This window comes from Megalobrama amblycephala, linkage group LG16, assembly GCF_018812025.1.
Source record: "Megalobrama amblycephala isolate DHTTF-2021 linkage group LG16, ASM1881202v1, whole genome shotgun sequence".
NCBI classification, from domain to species: Eukaryota; Metazoa; Chordata; class Actinopteri; order Cypriniformes; family Xenocyprididae; genus Megalobrama; species Megalobrama amblycephala.
In genome coordinates, this window is record NC_063059.1 from 25537311 (window position 1) to 25552291 (window position 14981).

The 14981-nt window shown below is 39.7% G+C and overlaps 1 protein-coding gene across 1 annotated transcript; it reads left to right on the forward strand.

The window, feature by feature from the left end:
* Positions 1-1380: 1380 nt before the first annotated feature.
* slc47a3 (solute carrier family 47 member 3) lies at positions 1381-14300 on the forward strand. Its single transcript, XM_048161059.1, has 17 exons — positions 1381-1690; positions 2293-2394; positions 2540-2608; positions 2697-2845; positions 2997-3039; positions 3227-3271; positions 3347-3444; positions 3543-3640; positions 3743-3856; positions 9664-9731; positions 9806-9914; positions 10067-10142; positions 10743-10812; positions 11024-11156; positions 12529-12623; positions 12716-12758; positions 12842-14300. Exons 1-17 carry the CDS (start codon positions 1574-1576, stop codon positions 13036-13038), a joined length of 1626 nt encoding a protein of 541 aa, XP_048017016.1. The 5' UTR covers positions 1381-1573; the 3' UTR covers positions 13039-14300.
* Positions 14301-14981: the final 681 nt, after the last annotated feature.

A 14981-nucleotide genomic window follows, 5' to 3' on the forward strand; every position in this document is an offset into this window, starting at 1 on the left:
TATGCATGCGGCCAGAAAGAGGGAAGTGTGCCAAACAAAAATAACACAGTCACATACACACAAAAATCTTTGGCATAAAACAAAGCGATAAAATTGAATTACAGAAAGTGATCCTCAAAAAGGTCTGCCTTTCACCACAGAATGCCTTTTTTCTATTTAAGAAATTAAATTGTTATAGGACTAACAAGTAAGCAGCTAACAAGCGGTTGGGTGTGCAGTGACGCTGTGATCACTATGATCTTAGATCTTTGAGGGAAGGAACAGATATAATTACAGTGCCTTTTTCTGCTTTTCGGCATCTCCAACACCCACTCATTATCCATCTGATCCAAAAGCGCATATACCTCAGCCTCCAATTTGGCTGTATACATATACGAGCCCAAAAAAAATAGTAAGCTTAAAATTCATTTTTTGCTTGAATGTTATTCTTGTCTAAGACCTTTTGTTGAACTAAGTGAATATGGTTAACTCTTTACTTTCTGTTAAGTGATACATGTTGGATAAAAGGCTAATTAATATGAAGTAGCCCGTATTAGTGAGACAATGAAGTATGCTACTTTGGGGGAGAGCGGGAAGTTTTCTCTAACAAAACTTCTGTTTTTCCTTTTGGTCAAGAACTAAATGTAGGCAAGGTAGGAGCTTATATAGAACATAAATAGATTAAACCTAAGAAATATTCATTGGATTAAAAATTGTAGCCAATCTATTATAATATTAGGACAAATAGCCCCACCAAATGGCGACACTAGGAACTAGTACCCATGAACTACTACACTGTGAGGATAACGTTCAAAATTTCATGTGTTTCAGTACTTGAAAGCTACAGCAAGCAGTTGATGTGTGGACTGTCCCAAAATAGAGCTTAGTTATCTGGCTTCTGGATCATTTAGGAAAGTCTTGAGGGTCACAAACTATTATAAAAGTAAATGTTTCTATTTACACGATTAAGATATGTGCTCTTTCTCACTAACATCTGAAAGTGTTGCTTTATCCATTTCTTGAGTGACTGGTGTTTGTGTGTTTCAGTATTTCTGTGCGTGCAGAAATAAGCAAAAGAAGTGGTTCCTATCATACAAAACTGAGTGCTAGAAAAGCCTTTTCCCACTTCAAACCTTACGATACGCATTCATTTGGACGATAAACAATTAATAAAACCACTAGTTTAGGAGTTATCCTCTCAAACAGCTTTGCCACACAGTGTCCGAACTTTCGAAGTATTTTGCTGCCTTCATGTGCTATCGGAATTATCGTAAATACTAGTTTCTTATTTAAAAAATTGGGCATGAACGCCCTCTTAAGTCAAATTTTGAATGCGATAAGCTCGTAATCGCGACTACAGAATTTCCAAGCACATGAAGGCAGAATTAATAATTCAAGATCGATCCGCCCCTCTCACGTGAGCTGGAGTGGATTATGTAACTCATTTAATGTGACCATGAATGAAAAAAAGTAGCCTACGGTTGAACTTTATATCCAGCACTACAGAGATAAGAAGTGAACAATCATATTAACGGCTTGTTCTCACTACACGTGTTTCAGGTTTCTGTGACTCAGCCATTCAATTATTTTCAAGATGAACGAAGCAGAAAATACATCCCCTTGTCAAAGGTGCTCGAGATGTTTTAGAAGTTTTTTACCTGTCGACTTCACAAGAGAAATTTTTAACTTGTGCACTCTAGCTCTGCCTGTGGTAAGTACAGTACTGTTTATTTTAACTCTAAATCGCTTTTAACTCCAACTTAATGGTTTAATCGATTAACTGATTAACGTTATCATCATTTTATCAGTATTTTTTTATTATTTCAACCAGTATTTTATTTTGTACAGTACATCAATTTGTCACCTTTAAAGGTGAAGTGACATTTTTGTGACCCCAGCGGAAGCAAACGGAATTGCAAAGTAGAGCTGTTATGTAAACCTTACATTCTTTTTCTTCTCAGAAAAAACTATTTTTGTCCAATCAGATGCCCTCTAGTGTCCTACTAGGCCTACCTGCAACCAAACAGAAAATACATAATAAATAAATAAATAGAAAAACTGCTTTTTTGAAAACCCATAACAAATTCCTGAGGGAACCTATTGCCAATTCCTGATTTGGCGCACAAATTTATGCCTCATTATTGCTCCAAGGCAAGCCAAAAGAAGCAGTGTCTTATCATCATTTTTGAGGGAAAAAAGCTTTATATAAATCATTCTTCTGAGATTTAGTTTGGCTAGCATCAAAGAAATTACACAAATCACCTTTATTAATAGCAATGTTACCCATTAGACTGTCTCTGTGCTTTCTTATAGTTTTTGTCCTATTTTTTCGACTATTTAATCATTTTTGTAAGCACTGTGTTTTGCGGACACCTGGGAAAGATAGAGCTTGATGGTGTGACTCTTGCCGTAGCTGTGAGTTTTATATATCTATCTCTTCTTAAAATGTGCATAATGTAATTTGTAATAATATTCATATAATATAATATTCATGTAATATAATATTTTAGATGTAATAAAAGAGTAATTGCAATAAAGATCACTGTATTCTCACCAACAGGTCATCAATGTTATGGGTATTTGTACTGGCTATGGCTTGACCGCAGCATGTGACACACTTATTTCTCAGGTAGAGGCTGCAGTGCATTACTCTGTTCATTTACACACAAACAAATACAACAACGTTTGTCTCTTACACTGTCGCTCTGTCTTTGCAGGCTTATGGAGCTGGTAACTTGCATCAAGTTGGTGTTATAACTCAGAAAGCAATTTTAATTCTGCTACTCGCATGTTTGCCATGCTGTGCCCTTCTTATCAATACAGAGTCAATATTACTGGTTGTGGGGCAAAGCCCAGAGGTTGCCAGGTGAGCACTATACAAGACTGTTGTTATGCAATACTAGTAATATCCTCAAGTAATAGCTTTATGGAACATTTTTTGTGTGCTTTACTGGAATTAGTTATCAAAGAAACATGCTACAGCATAATATATTATCATTAACCTTATTCTGTTTCAGAGTATCTCAGCAGTATGTGAACATATTTTTGCCTGGTCTTCCGGTATGTTTTCAATGTAACACACACACACACTTTATTTTGTCACATCTCAAATCTGCTGAATGCCAAAACAGGGTATTTTGCACCACTTTTGGTCAAATGGTTGTTATTTTATAGACTCTTTGACTAAAATACAAACATTTTATGACCAGGTACATCATTTAAAGTTTTTGTTATTTTTGTCTCAAAGGCTACATTTATGTTCATTATTGAAGCGAAATATCTGCAGAATCAGGTAGGAGAAAAACATTAAAAAGTAATACTCTGAGAAAGCATGAATGTAAAACTTAATAATAATCTCTCATTTCAGGGAATAATTTGGCCTCTGGTCATTACTGGAATATTGGCAAATGTCCTAAATGCTTTAATCAACTATATCCTCCTCTTTGTCCTGGACATGGGTGTTCCGTGAGTTTCCATAACATCTGCTTTTAAACTACAAGAGAGAAAGTAACATGGAAATCAAAGACAAGATAGCTTACTGACCATGTCTATTTCATCTGCAGAGGATCAGCAGCTGCTAATACCATCTCTCAGTACAGTTTGGCGATCATATTGTTTATCTACATCCGATGCAAAGGTCTTCATAAGGACACTTGGGGTGGTCAGTTCAAAATCCGTTATTATATGTTATAATATTATGTGTATGCGACAGCCATAATCAAGTTGATGGATATATATTAAAGCACTTCCTTGTGCCGTATAGGTTGGACAATGGACTGTTTGCAGGAGTGGGACTCATTCATCCATCTGGCTATTCCAAGTATGCTCATGTTGTGTGCGGAGTGGTGGACTTACGAGATTGGAGGGCTGCTGTCAGGTTTGAGTGCATGCTTGTCAAATGCTTACAGATACAACAAATATGATTTTTAGAACATGTTTAGACATTTAAAGTATTATTAGAGTTGATGTAAGAGTTGGATAGGCCACAAACCACAGGATGTTGAATTGGAATGACAGAAAGAAGAATTTACTGTAGGCAGCCGCTATTTGCACTTAGTGTAATTAGCAGCAAATGTATTTTTGCACTAAGCATAAATAGTAGTTAGATGCTATTTGCAGTAAGTGAATTGTAGTATATTATAAAACTGTATGCAGTAATAACAACATATTCATTGTATATGACTATATTTATTAAAATCATAATCGGATGCTGCCTTATTGGGACATTACTTGTCCCTGTCCCTACCCGTTAAACACTTTATTCCAACTGTTAAATACATGTTAGGCACTTTATTTCCACTTTTCGAATATTTTCTTAACTTTATCGTGTCAAAAGCTAGCGCCACTCGCCTTGCTCTCCACCTCACTGATCCTGTTATCAGATGGGTTTCTTTTGTAATTTTGTAAAGAAGGGCTATTTGCACTTATTGGAAATCGACACTTTTAGTTTAGACACAAGTTTAGTGACAAAACATAAATAGATCATTAATTTTGAGTAATTATGCCTTTAGTATGTTTTTTTTTTTTTTTTTTTTTTTTTCATTTTTTAAGACTTTGGGGTAAATTTCAGGAAAAATAAGCATTCTTGTATAAATATAAGTTAATATAAATACAAAATATATGTAACAAAAATAAAAACAGATAAATAAATATCTGAGATAGTCAGATAATATCAGATAAATAATATAACATTTTCCTTTTTTTTTTTTTGTTATTAGTATTATCAAATGTTTCTGATATATTTATGTGTATAATAACATGAAATTGAAGTGTATTATTAGAGTATTAGTTCACTTTGAAATGAAAATTACCCAAAGCTTTACTCACCCCCAAGCCATCCTAGGTGTATATGACTTTCTTCTTTCTGATGAACACAATCGGAGTTATATTAATAAATATCCTGACATCTCTAAGCTTTATAAAGGCAGTGAACGGGACCAACGAGTTTGAAGCTCAAGAGAGTGCATCCATCCATCATAAAGCGTTTGTGTAAGGAAATCGTCTCAGGTTACGTATGTAACCAGGGTTTCCTTGAGAACAGGGAACAAGACTCTGCGCTGACTGCGCTAGGGGAACGTCCTCCGTGACCCGTGCTCGAAATGCCAAAAATCACCACACTCCAATCCTATTGGCCGGCGACAGCCTATCACGTCAAACGGCGCGAACCGTGACGTATAACGGGAGTGCCTGGGGAAACAGCCGGCATCTTCTTGTCTTTGAGCGACTGTAGCAGGCATCCCGCAGCATGGCATGAAAGCGTAGAGTCTCGTTCCCTGTTCTCAGGGAACCATGGTTACATACGTAACCTGAGACGTTCCCTTTCGAAAGGGAACTTCTATTCTGCGCTGACTGCTCTAGGGGAACGATATACCCACGCCGCCATGTTAGAGGAGAATGCCAGTCCAAATGTCTGGACACACATCCGGCAGTTCCAGGGAAAAACCGGGGGGCAGAACTCCAAGGCTGTCAGTGACAGCATTCCCTACGGCCAACAGCCCAAGCTGAGCCTAAAAGAGGCCTTCCGAAAAAAGCCTACCAAGGCTGCTCGAGCATCTGGAACCAACAGCCCGAGAGGGGGTGGTCCCTTTAAGGGAATGTGGCCAAGGAACCACAGGAACCTCGGTCAGTCACTCGGGGGGAAAAATTCATCCCGCTGCCACCAAGGAGGCCTAGCCAGATCCAGCGAAGTTAAATCCGGCCTAGCCAACCTTGTCTGATATACAGAATCTCCAAGCGCAAACTCCAGAGAGGAGAGCAGGAAAGAGCGACTGCGAAAGGGCAGTAAGCAACTCAAACCCACACGCAGAGATGGGCATCTCTGGACCCTCGTATGAGGGGAGTACAACCACTCATCCAAGGATCTACTCAGCCGTTAACAAGGTGCTGAGGAGGCTGTGCGCTGAAGACCCCTGACCCAGGGGAGCACAAACCAGCCTGGGGGCCGGTCTAACGGGAGACTTCATAGAAGTCTACAACCATACCAGCTTAGGGAGCTAAGCACAATTACGCAGTTAACCCCGAAGGGAAGTACAAAGCTCAACCTAACAGACAGACCGTAAAGCGGGCACATAGTCATGGAGGCCGGGAAAAGGGCCTACAACATAACCAGAGTTCACTAGAGAACTAGAACTGAATGCAGAAGGCGGTAGCCCAGGATGGCCTGTAGGGCCACACCCTATTGCATATCAAGGTGGAGCAAACACCAAGACATAACAGCTGCAAGTGCCCACAAGACAGCCCGTCCAACACAAACCAATGAGCAGTGCACTCGGTGAAGTACCTTCTACTCTTTAAGCAAGAGGAGTACAACATACGCCATCATGCGCTAAGGAAAGGCCCCGTGGGCCTATAATCCCAGCAGGCACGTGGCATCAGCTCGTGGCAGTGTTATTTGCTGTCAGAGGTCAGCATGCTCCACAGGAGGCCTTTACGGCCTACCCGTCACACGCGACATCAGCCAGCGGCCACTAAAGTTCTAGGAGCAAAAATAGAACCTGTTAAATAGACAGAGAAACTATTTTAGCTCGACTAGAGCTAAAGGGAATAAACGCACAAAATACTCAGTAAAAATATCTTTTACTCTCAGCGAGAGGAGTACCAAGCTAAACTCCGACATGCTAGCAAAGGAAGGCCTGAAAGCGGCCTGTAACCTTCAAAATGCGCGGCGATAGCTAGTGCGTTAATACAACACCCAAGGGGTATGAGACATACAGAAACCCATACAAGCAGTGCCAACATGCTAGATAAAACATGAAAGGAGGCCCCAACGGGGGCCAACAACTTCCATAAACACCTGGCAACAACAGAGTGACGTATGACTCATCATGGAATGATGCCCGTACATGACCAGCGTAGCTGGGCCAACAGGAAGCTATAAAAGAGGCCTGGAGAGGCCTGCTATTTAAAGAACCATGTGGCACTAGCCCGTGGTCATGACAGGGCCCTAGCTACCAGGAAGGGCCAGTATAACCTAAAATGACAAATTTAAGGGAACTAGCTACACAACCTGAGTCTAGGCATACACATTCCAGCAGGCAATGTTAAACATGCTAAACAGCGTAAGCGTAACGAGCATCGTAAACCAACAGCGCTGTATCCAAACAAGCTGCATACAGAGAGGCTAAAAACAAATAGCCAACAATAAAACAGCAACGAATCCCAGATGCTGTGGTGCAAACGACCGTGAGAAGTCGGGTAAACAAAACTCCCAACACTCATACTGAGTGTGCGATCCAACAGGTGATGCACTCAGTGGAACACAAACCCGAACCGGGGAGCACAACAACAACACCGTATTCATAAATAGAGGCCGGAAAGCCTGCTATCATAGAGAACAGGTGTAACCTGTGGCAGCACAAACATGCTCACATAACACGCCTGCATAAACATATGAAGGGGAAATATGGGCAAAAATACGGCCAGCAACTTCCTCAGAAGGAGGCCAGAACTAGGAACTATACAACCACAGGGGAATAGTCATGACAGGGGGATGTAAACAAACATACACCTAACCTAGTTCTAGCCTAGCCGCTAGCTAAGGACTGTATGTAGACCGCGCTACACTCGGGCTACAAATTCCTAAACACACGGAGAAAGCAGCGCGAGCGACAGCATTAGGCGGCCGAAAAACTGGCCAACACATAACTGACAATAGCGAAAGCTAGTTCTAGCTATACACAGTATCAGCCGAGAAACTACATCAACGCTAAAACAACAAAGCGGCCATAAAGGGCCTGCCTGTCACAGTCAGCCTAACATACAGTTATTTGCCCAAATAACCCCATAAAACATGAACAGATGACAACTATATGCACGGGAAGCTATACAGGCAAAGCAAGGTCTACATAAAGAATGAAAAATGGACCTGGCTTACCTCCTGCGGCTCGTAGAACGCAGATTCCTCCCCGATACGTCACACGGAGGGGAAAATCCAAAGTTCCAAAGCCCAAAAGCACTTTCACTATCAAGCCAGACGGCGGGCCGTCAGAAAAATATTCATCATAGGCCCACTACATCAGCCCGACTGTAAAGCCTGCAGCATATAGATGTCACAAAACGCTACCGGGAGCGTACCAACTCCGCGACTGCCTCAGCGGAAAGACCTTGACCCTGATCAAAATCAGTAAGCAGATCAGCCTGATACGTCAGAAGCACTGACATAGTGTGCAACGCCGCACCAGCCTGACCTGCAGCGGCGTAAGCCCTGCCATTCAAACGTGACGTCACCTTCAATGCTTTGGATGGCAGTGCCAGAGCTTTCAGTGTCGGTGCACTCCCTGTAGCGAGATAGTTCGCAAACGTCTCTTCCACAGGAGGCATCGACACGTACCCATGCTGGCCCAATCCCTCAACATCAGCGAAGTCAGCTCGCTGATACTGATGCTGATGGATTCGGGCCGAGTACGGGTTCTTCCATGCCTTCTCGATCTCAGCATGAAGATCGGGAAGGAATGGAAGGCTAGCTGGAGTTGCCGGGTTATGAGTAGAGAGAAAACTATCGTCTAACCTGCTGCGAGCGGGTTCCCTCCTCACGCGCTTCCAGGGCAGCTGCAGTCTGCTCGAGGCGCGTTCCATAACCTCCAGCAACTCAGAAAACACCGCGCAGGGAGGCCTAGCGGGAGCTGCGGGCTCGCCCGCTTCTTCCACCTCGGCCATCTCCTGCTCCCCGGGGCCTTGAGCCAAGAGAGCACTCGCTCCTGGGTCTGAGGATGTTAAGGATACAACATCATCGTCATCCGGCAGAAGCGCGTCCTCGTCAGCCGCTTCAGCTTGAGAAAGATTGACACCGCTCTCAAATTCCTCAGCGAGCTCCACCTGCGAGCCCCATGATTTCAATCGCCGCTGAGCCTCAGCACGAGCGGGGCCGGAACCACCAGGCAGCGGTGCTGACACCTCTCCCCTCGAGAAGAGGGCCAAACGAGAACGGAGCGTTCTCATAGGAAAACGCTCACAGTTAGCACAGGCAGCACCCTCGAGTACTGTCCGTGCGTGCTCCTCGCCCAGACAGAAAACGCACAAGTTGTGTGTGTCCTCCGGTGTCAGAAACCTGGGACAAGGATCAGCACACTTCCTGAACGATTTAGCAGACATACTAACTTTGGCAGAGTGAAAAGGCACGAGCAAAAGCAGTCGCGAAAAGACAAGAGGATGCCGGCTGTTTCCCCAGGCGCTCCCTTTATACGTCACGGTTCGCGCCGTTTGACATGATAGGCTGTCGCCGGCCAATAGGATTGGAGTGTGGTGATTTTTGGCATTTCGAGCACGGGTCACGGAGGACGTTCCCCTAGCGCAGTCAGCGCAGAGTAGAAGTTCCCTTTCGAAAGGGAAATCCATATTTAACAAGTTATAAAATAAAATATCTAGCTTTTGCCAGACTGCCTTCTGTATTCTACTTACAAAGAAAGTGTAACTGATGCGACGTAGTTGAGTAAATCTTGGGGTAATTTTCATTTTAAATTGAACTAATCCTTTAAACACTACTCTTACAGCAGTTAAATTAATTTCCTGAAATTTAATTTCATTTTAATTTGTTGAATTTTAAATTGTATTACAATTCTGCCTCCCTCTCAATTCAAATTCAGGAATTGACTTGAAATTTAAAAGGGGTTTTCAATCCAGTTGTAAATGGCAAAGAACCTTGTTTCTGACCTTTGATATATATATATATATATTTTTTTATGGCAGGTCTGATAAGTGACGTGGAGCTTGGAGCTCAGTCAGTTTTGTATGGACTGGCAAATATTGCTTACATGGTATATTTTCATTAGTGTGAAAGCATTTTATTTTAAGCGTGTATGAACACTACAAGTGAGTGGCCTGTGTTCAGTTCCCTATAGGTTTCAGTGTGGCTGGAAATGTGAGAGTGGGGAATGCCATGGGAGCTGGCAATGTTGTTCAAGCCAAGCTTTCTGCTAGACTCTCTATGATTTGTGCAGGTAATACTAAGAAAGAACAAATGGCCCTCTCTATTGTATGTTCTTTGCAAATAAGGCTGTGTAGCTACTGTAAATTATTTTCATACCATCCTATTATTCTTATGAGAAATGTGCAAATGATGATTTTATATTTCATTCCATTTTATTTACAGTTTCTGTTGCAGTGGTTTTGGCAACTGTCATTGGTTCCTCTAAGGATGTAATTGCTTATATTTTCACAAATGACAAGTGAGTGTTCTTCCTTTAATAACATTTCAGTCATGACAACTCTCGGAGTGGATTATTTCAACCAGCATTTATTGGCATGGGGCATGGAATATACATAAGCTTGATTTTGGTGGACGGGATCTGCTACGCTGCTGCTGTGCATATGCAAGTATTTGTTCAGCTTAGTCAAAATAAACAAAAAGGATAGGCTGCTGCAAGAAAGTAATGAAACCCCCATAGCAGATCGCTACAGGTGGCACTGGGGAGGAGGAGGGATAGACAGAAGTTTTCATAATCGTGCAGCAGAAGAAGAAGCAAAGAAACCTCATTGCTTCACACAGGCTACTTGCTGCTTTATCATACGACAAAATATTTGTCTTGTGTGTTGGCCAGACGGCCACCGTAGCTTCTCCGAAAGGGAGGGGTGCGAGGGCCACTAAAATTTACACATTGCACCTTTAATAATTAAAGTTTTAACTTTTTTTTTAATAATTGTATATATTTTTGTTAAAATGAATAGCCTTATAGTCATAAAATAGCTAAAAATTTTACTTTAAAACAGCATTTTGACAAAAATAAGACTAGTATTGGGCCGCTAGATTTCTTCCCTTCCTCTCACAGAGACATCAGAGCGAGGGTTGCCACGGTAATGGTTTTATATGCTCCTTTCCATCTTCTTGATTCCACAGCGGTAAGTCATTAGCCGAGTTGTGTTAGAGCACTCACAGCTCTCATTAGTGTTAATAACAAAACTGACAACAACACAATGATCATGAGAGTTGAGGTGAAACCTTAATTAGATTGGATGTTGTCCTTCACACATAAATAAATCTGAGACTGCAATGGAATGGGTCATCTGGGGAAATTATGTTAATTATTGTTTCTTTCTTTAATCCAATCAGGCAGCAGGTGGCAGTATAGTGAAAGGTCTGGGAAAACAGAAAATTGGGGCAATCTGCAACCTTGTGGGATACTATGGTGTTGGCTGTCCAATTGGAATATCCTTGATGTTTGCTGCTAAAATGGGAATTTTTGGTGAGAAGTGTATGATGTAATGTAATTAATTTTCTATTTTCCTATTATCATATGTATATATATATATATATATATATATATATATATATATATATATATATATATATATATATATATATATATATATACACACAGTACAGTCCAAAAGTTTGGAACCACTAAGATTTTTAATGTTTTTAAAAGAAGTTTCGTCTGCTCACCAAGGCTACATTTATTTAATTAAAAATACAGTAAAAAACAGTAATATTGTGAAATATTATTACAATTTAAAATAACTGTGTACTATTTAAATATATTTGACAAAGTAATTTATTCCTGTGATGCAAAGCTGAATTTTCAGCATCATTACTCCAGTCTTCAGTGTCACATGATCCTTCAGAAATCATTCTAATATGCCGATTTGCTGCTCAGTAAACATTTATGATTATTTTCAATGTTGAAAACAGTTGTGTACTTTTTTTTTCAGGATTCCTTGATGAATAGAAAGTTCAAAAGAACAGCATTTATCTGAAATACAAAGCTTCTGTAGCATTATACACTACCGTTCAAAAGTTTGGGGTCAGTAAGAATTTTTATTTTTATTTTTTTGAAAAGAAATTAAAGAAATGAATACTTTTATTCAGCAAGGATGCATTAAATCAATCAAAAGTGGCAGTAAAGACATTTATAATGTTACAAAAGATTAGATTTCAGATAAACACTGTTCTTTTGAACTTTCTATTCATCAAATAATCCTGAAAAAAAATATTGTACACAAATATTTTGTACAATTGTACACATTAAATGTTTCTTGAGCAGCAGATCAGCATATTAGAATGATTTCTGAAGGATCATGTGACACTGAAGACTGGAGTAATGATGCTGAAAATTCAGCTTTGCCATCACAGGAATAAATTACTTTGTGAAATATATTCAAATAGAAAACAGTTATTTTAAATTGTAATAATATTTCACAATATTACTGTTTTTTACTGTATTTTTAATTAAATAAATGTAGCCTTGGTGAGCAGACGAAACTTCTTTTAAAAACATTAAAAATCTTAGTGGTTCCAAACTTTTGGAGTGTACTGTATATATATACACACACCACACACTACACACAGACATAGTTTATTAATATTACATATAATACATAAATAATAATAAATTGTATTTAAAATGTATAATTATTATATTTAATGTATTTATTTTTAAGTTATTTTCACTCTCTTGCTTTTTATGTAAATCATTCTATACAGTTCTATAGAGAGGAATATATATATATACACACACACACACACACACATATATAATATAGTAATGTATGTAATTATGTTTTTTTCTGTTTCACTGTTTTTGCATTCTATGTAAACCATTCCTTTAATCTCCTTAGGGCTGTGGACTGGCCTGGTAATTTCAGTCTTCCTTCAGGCAATGTTCTTTATCATCGTTCTTTTCAAACTGAACTGGGAAAAATGCTCTGAAGAGGTGAGGAATTTAGGATTTCCTTTCATTAAAAGTTGCTTTAGTCCATGTACAGTGCTTTTGAGTGAAGCTTGATCTAAATATGAACTTCTCAGGCACAGATCAGGGCTGGCGTGATGCCGAGAAGGACGGATGATGGTAATGTGTTTGTTTTGACACTAATAATTCAGAGTCTGATCATATTTAATGACGCATGATAATAAGAGTCATTTTCTTGACAGGTGCACAAGAAGACGGCGGACATACTGAGGATTGTGATGTGAATAATGCTACAGAAATGGATGGGCTAGTGGATGACCAGACTGATGTGGTAATCGCTACATTGAAGGTGCAGCTGCCATTGAGAGTGTTAGTGCTGCGCCGTGGCCTGGCTCTGGTAGCTATGCTTGTGCTCCTTCGCTGCTGGACTCGTTGTTAAGTTCTTTCTTAACAGATGACAGCCGAGTAACAGCCGAAGGACTGGTACTGGGGAAATGTCTTGAAGCAGACAAAGAGTCCACCCAGAGCATGTCATAGGACGCCACCCAAAAGGTGCGCACCTTTGCTACATGTCCACTTTGTATCTGAAAAGCAGGTTCAAAGCGGGGCACCTTTCTGGGATTTCAGATGGTGTCCATGCATTAAGTATCAGTGCATTGTTTTGTTTTTACATGACATGAGGTGAATCATTTTGCTCATACTGGATTAATGTTTATATTTATTTATATAAGCATATTTATTCATCTGACTCTGTTAAAAAAACAACTTGTACAATCCCAAGTCCTGTAATTAATCCACTCCCTCTTGCTCTCACATCTTTGTCATCTCATGAATTTATATTAAAAAGAGCAAATGTGTTGCAGAAAACATGAATGTGAACATCAGAAAGATGTTTAATAATGGGGAAGAAAATACTATTGCAATTTCTGTTTTATGCAGACTTTAATTGCTGGACACACTACAACTTTGTCACATAGACATTCGATCAACACACAAATATCAGGGGATCAGCAGCTTTTTATTATTTGTATTTTTCGTCCTCAAGTGACCTGGCTCTAAATATAGCTGATAAAAAAAAGACCCAAAACACTTAGAATATAATGGGATAGTGATTTATTGACCCAGGGATTTAATTTTGATAAGCTGCTCTGAATCAACTGTGCAATTTTTGCAGCTGTTTTAAATTAGAAACTAAATCTAATTATAGATTATCTTTTTACAATAAACAATTATGCAGATGGCGTGTGTGCTAAAACATTGCCCACAACGGCATACAAATCATGTGCTTTTTATATTTGTAATGTCTGGATGCTGAATTACCCTTCCATACATGACACTCATCTAACACCATCTAAAAACAGCCCAGAGTCACAGTCACATCAAACTGTTTAACCAGCAAAATTACTATTATGTTAATCCCAATGGCCTAAAGGTGCATCAAACATTTATATATAACAAGTTAGCAACAAACAATATGACCGCAAAGCTCTGGGTGGACATATCACAATTTAAATATTTGTCAGCATAGCAAGGAGGCAGCATTAGTATTTTGGATGGAGAAAAAATTAAAGATAAAAGTAGATATTAAAAAAAAGGAAATATAAGTGATGCATATTGTTTATGCACAAAACCACTTAAATTTAAAAATAAAAATGTTTTACAGTACAAATACTTACCGAATTTATCAGTCATATGTCAATAAAAGACTTTTTCTTTTCTTTTTCTTTTTTGATGCACATTACTCAACATGGTCGTGCTACTTCCGACAACAGCACAAATGTATTTGGAATGTTTGCTTTGACCCGTCCAGTGTAGAAAACTTTTTAGGTGTCTGTGGCAAGCAGGGCCGGCCGAGAGCAGTGGGAACGGAGAGAGGCTGGTGGTGTGAGTGTTAAAGGGTTAATTCACCCCAAAATGAAAATTCTGTCATTAATTACTCATCCTCATGTCTTTCCACACCCGTAAGACCTTCGTATATCTTCAGAACAAAAATTAAGATATTTTTTATGGAATCCGAGAGGTATCTGACTCGTCCATAGATGGCAATATAATCAACACTTTCAAGGTCCAGAAAGGTACTAAAGACACTGTTAAAACAGTAAACATGACTGCAGTGGTTCAACCTAAATTTTATGAAGCGACAAGAAAACTTTTTGTGTGCAAAAACAAAACAAATAAGGACTTTATTCAACAATCTCTTCTCTTCACTGTCATTATCCTTACACAGTTGACACAATAAGCCCAGTGAAGGCTTCCGTGTCCGAATGCCGGCTCAGTATTGGCCAAAGCTGATCATGTGAGCAGCACGATGCATGCGTGTGATGTAGAATGCGTGTGTACGCAAACAACGTATGAGAATGACACTGAAGAGAAGATACCAGG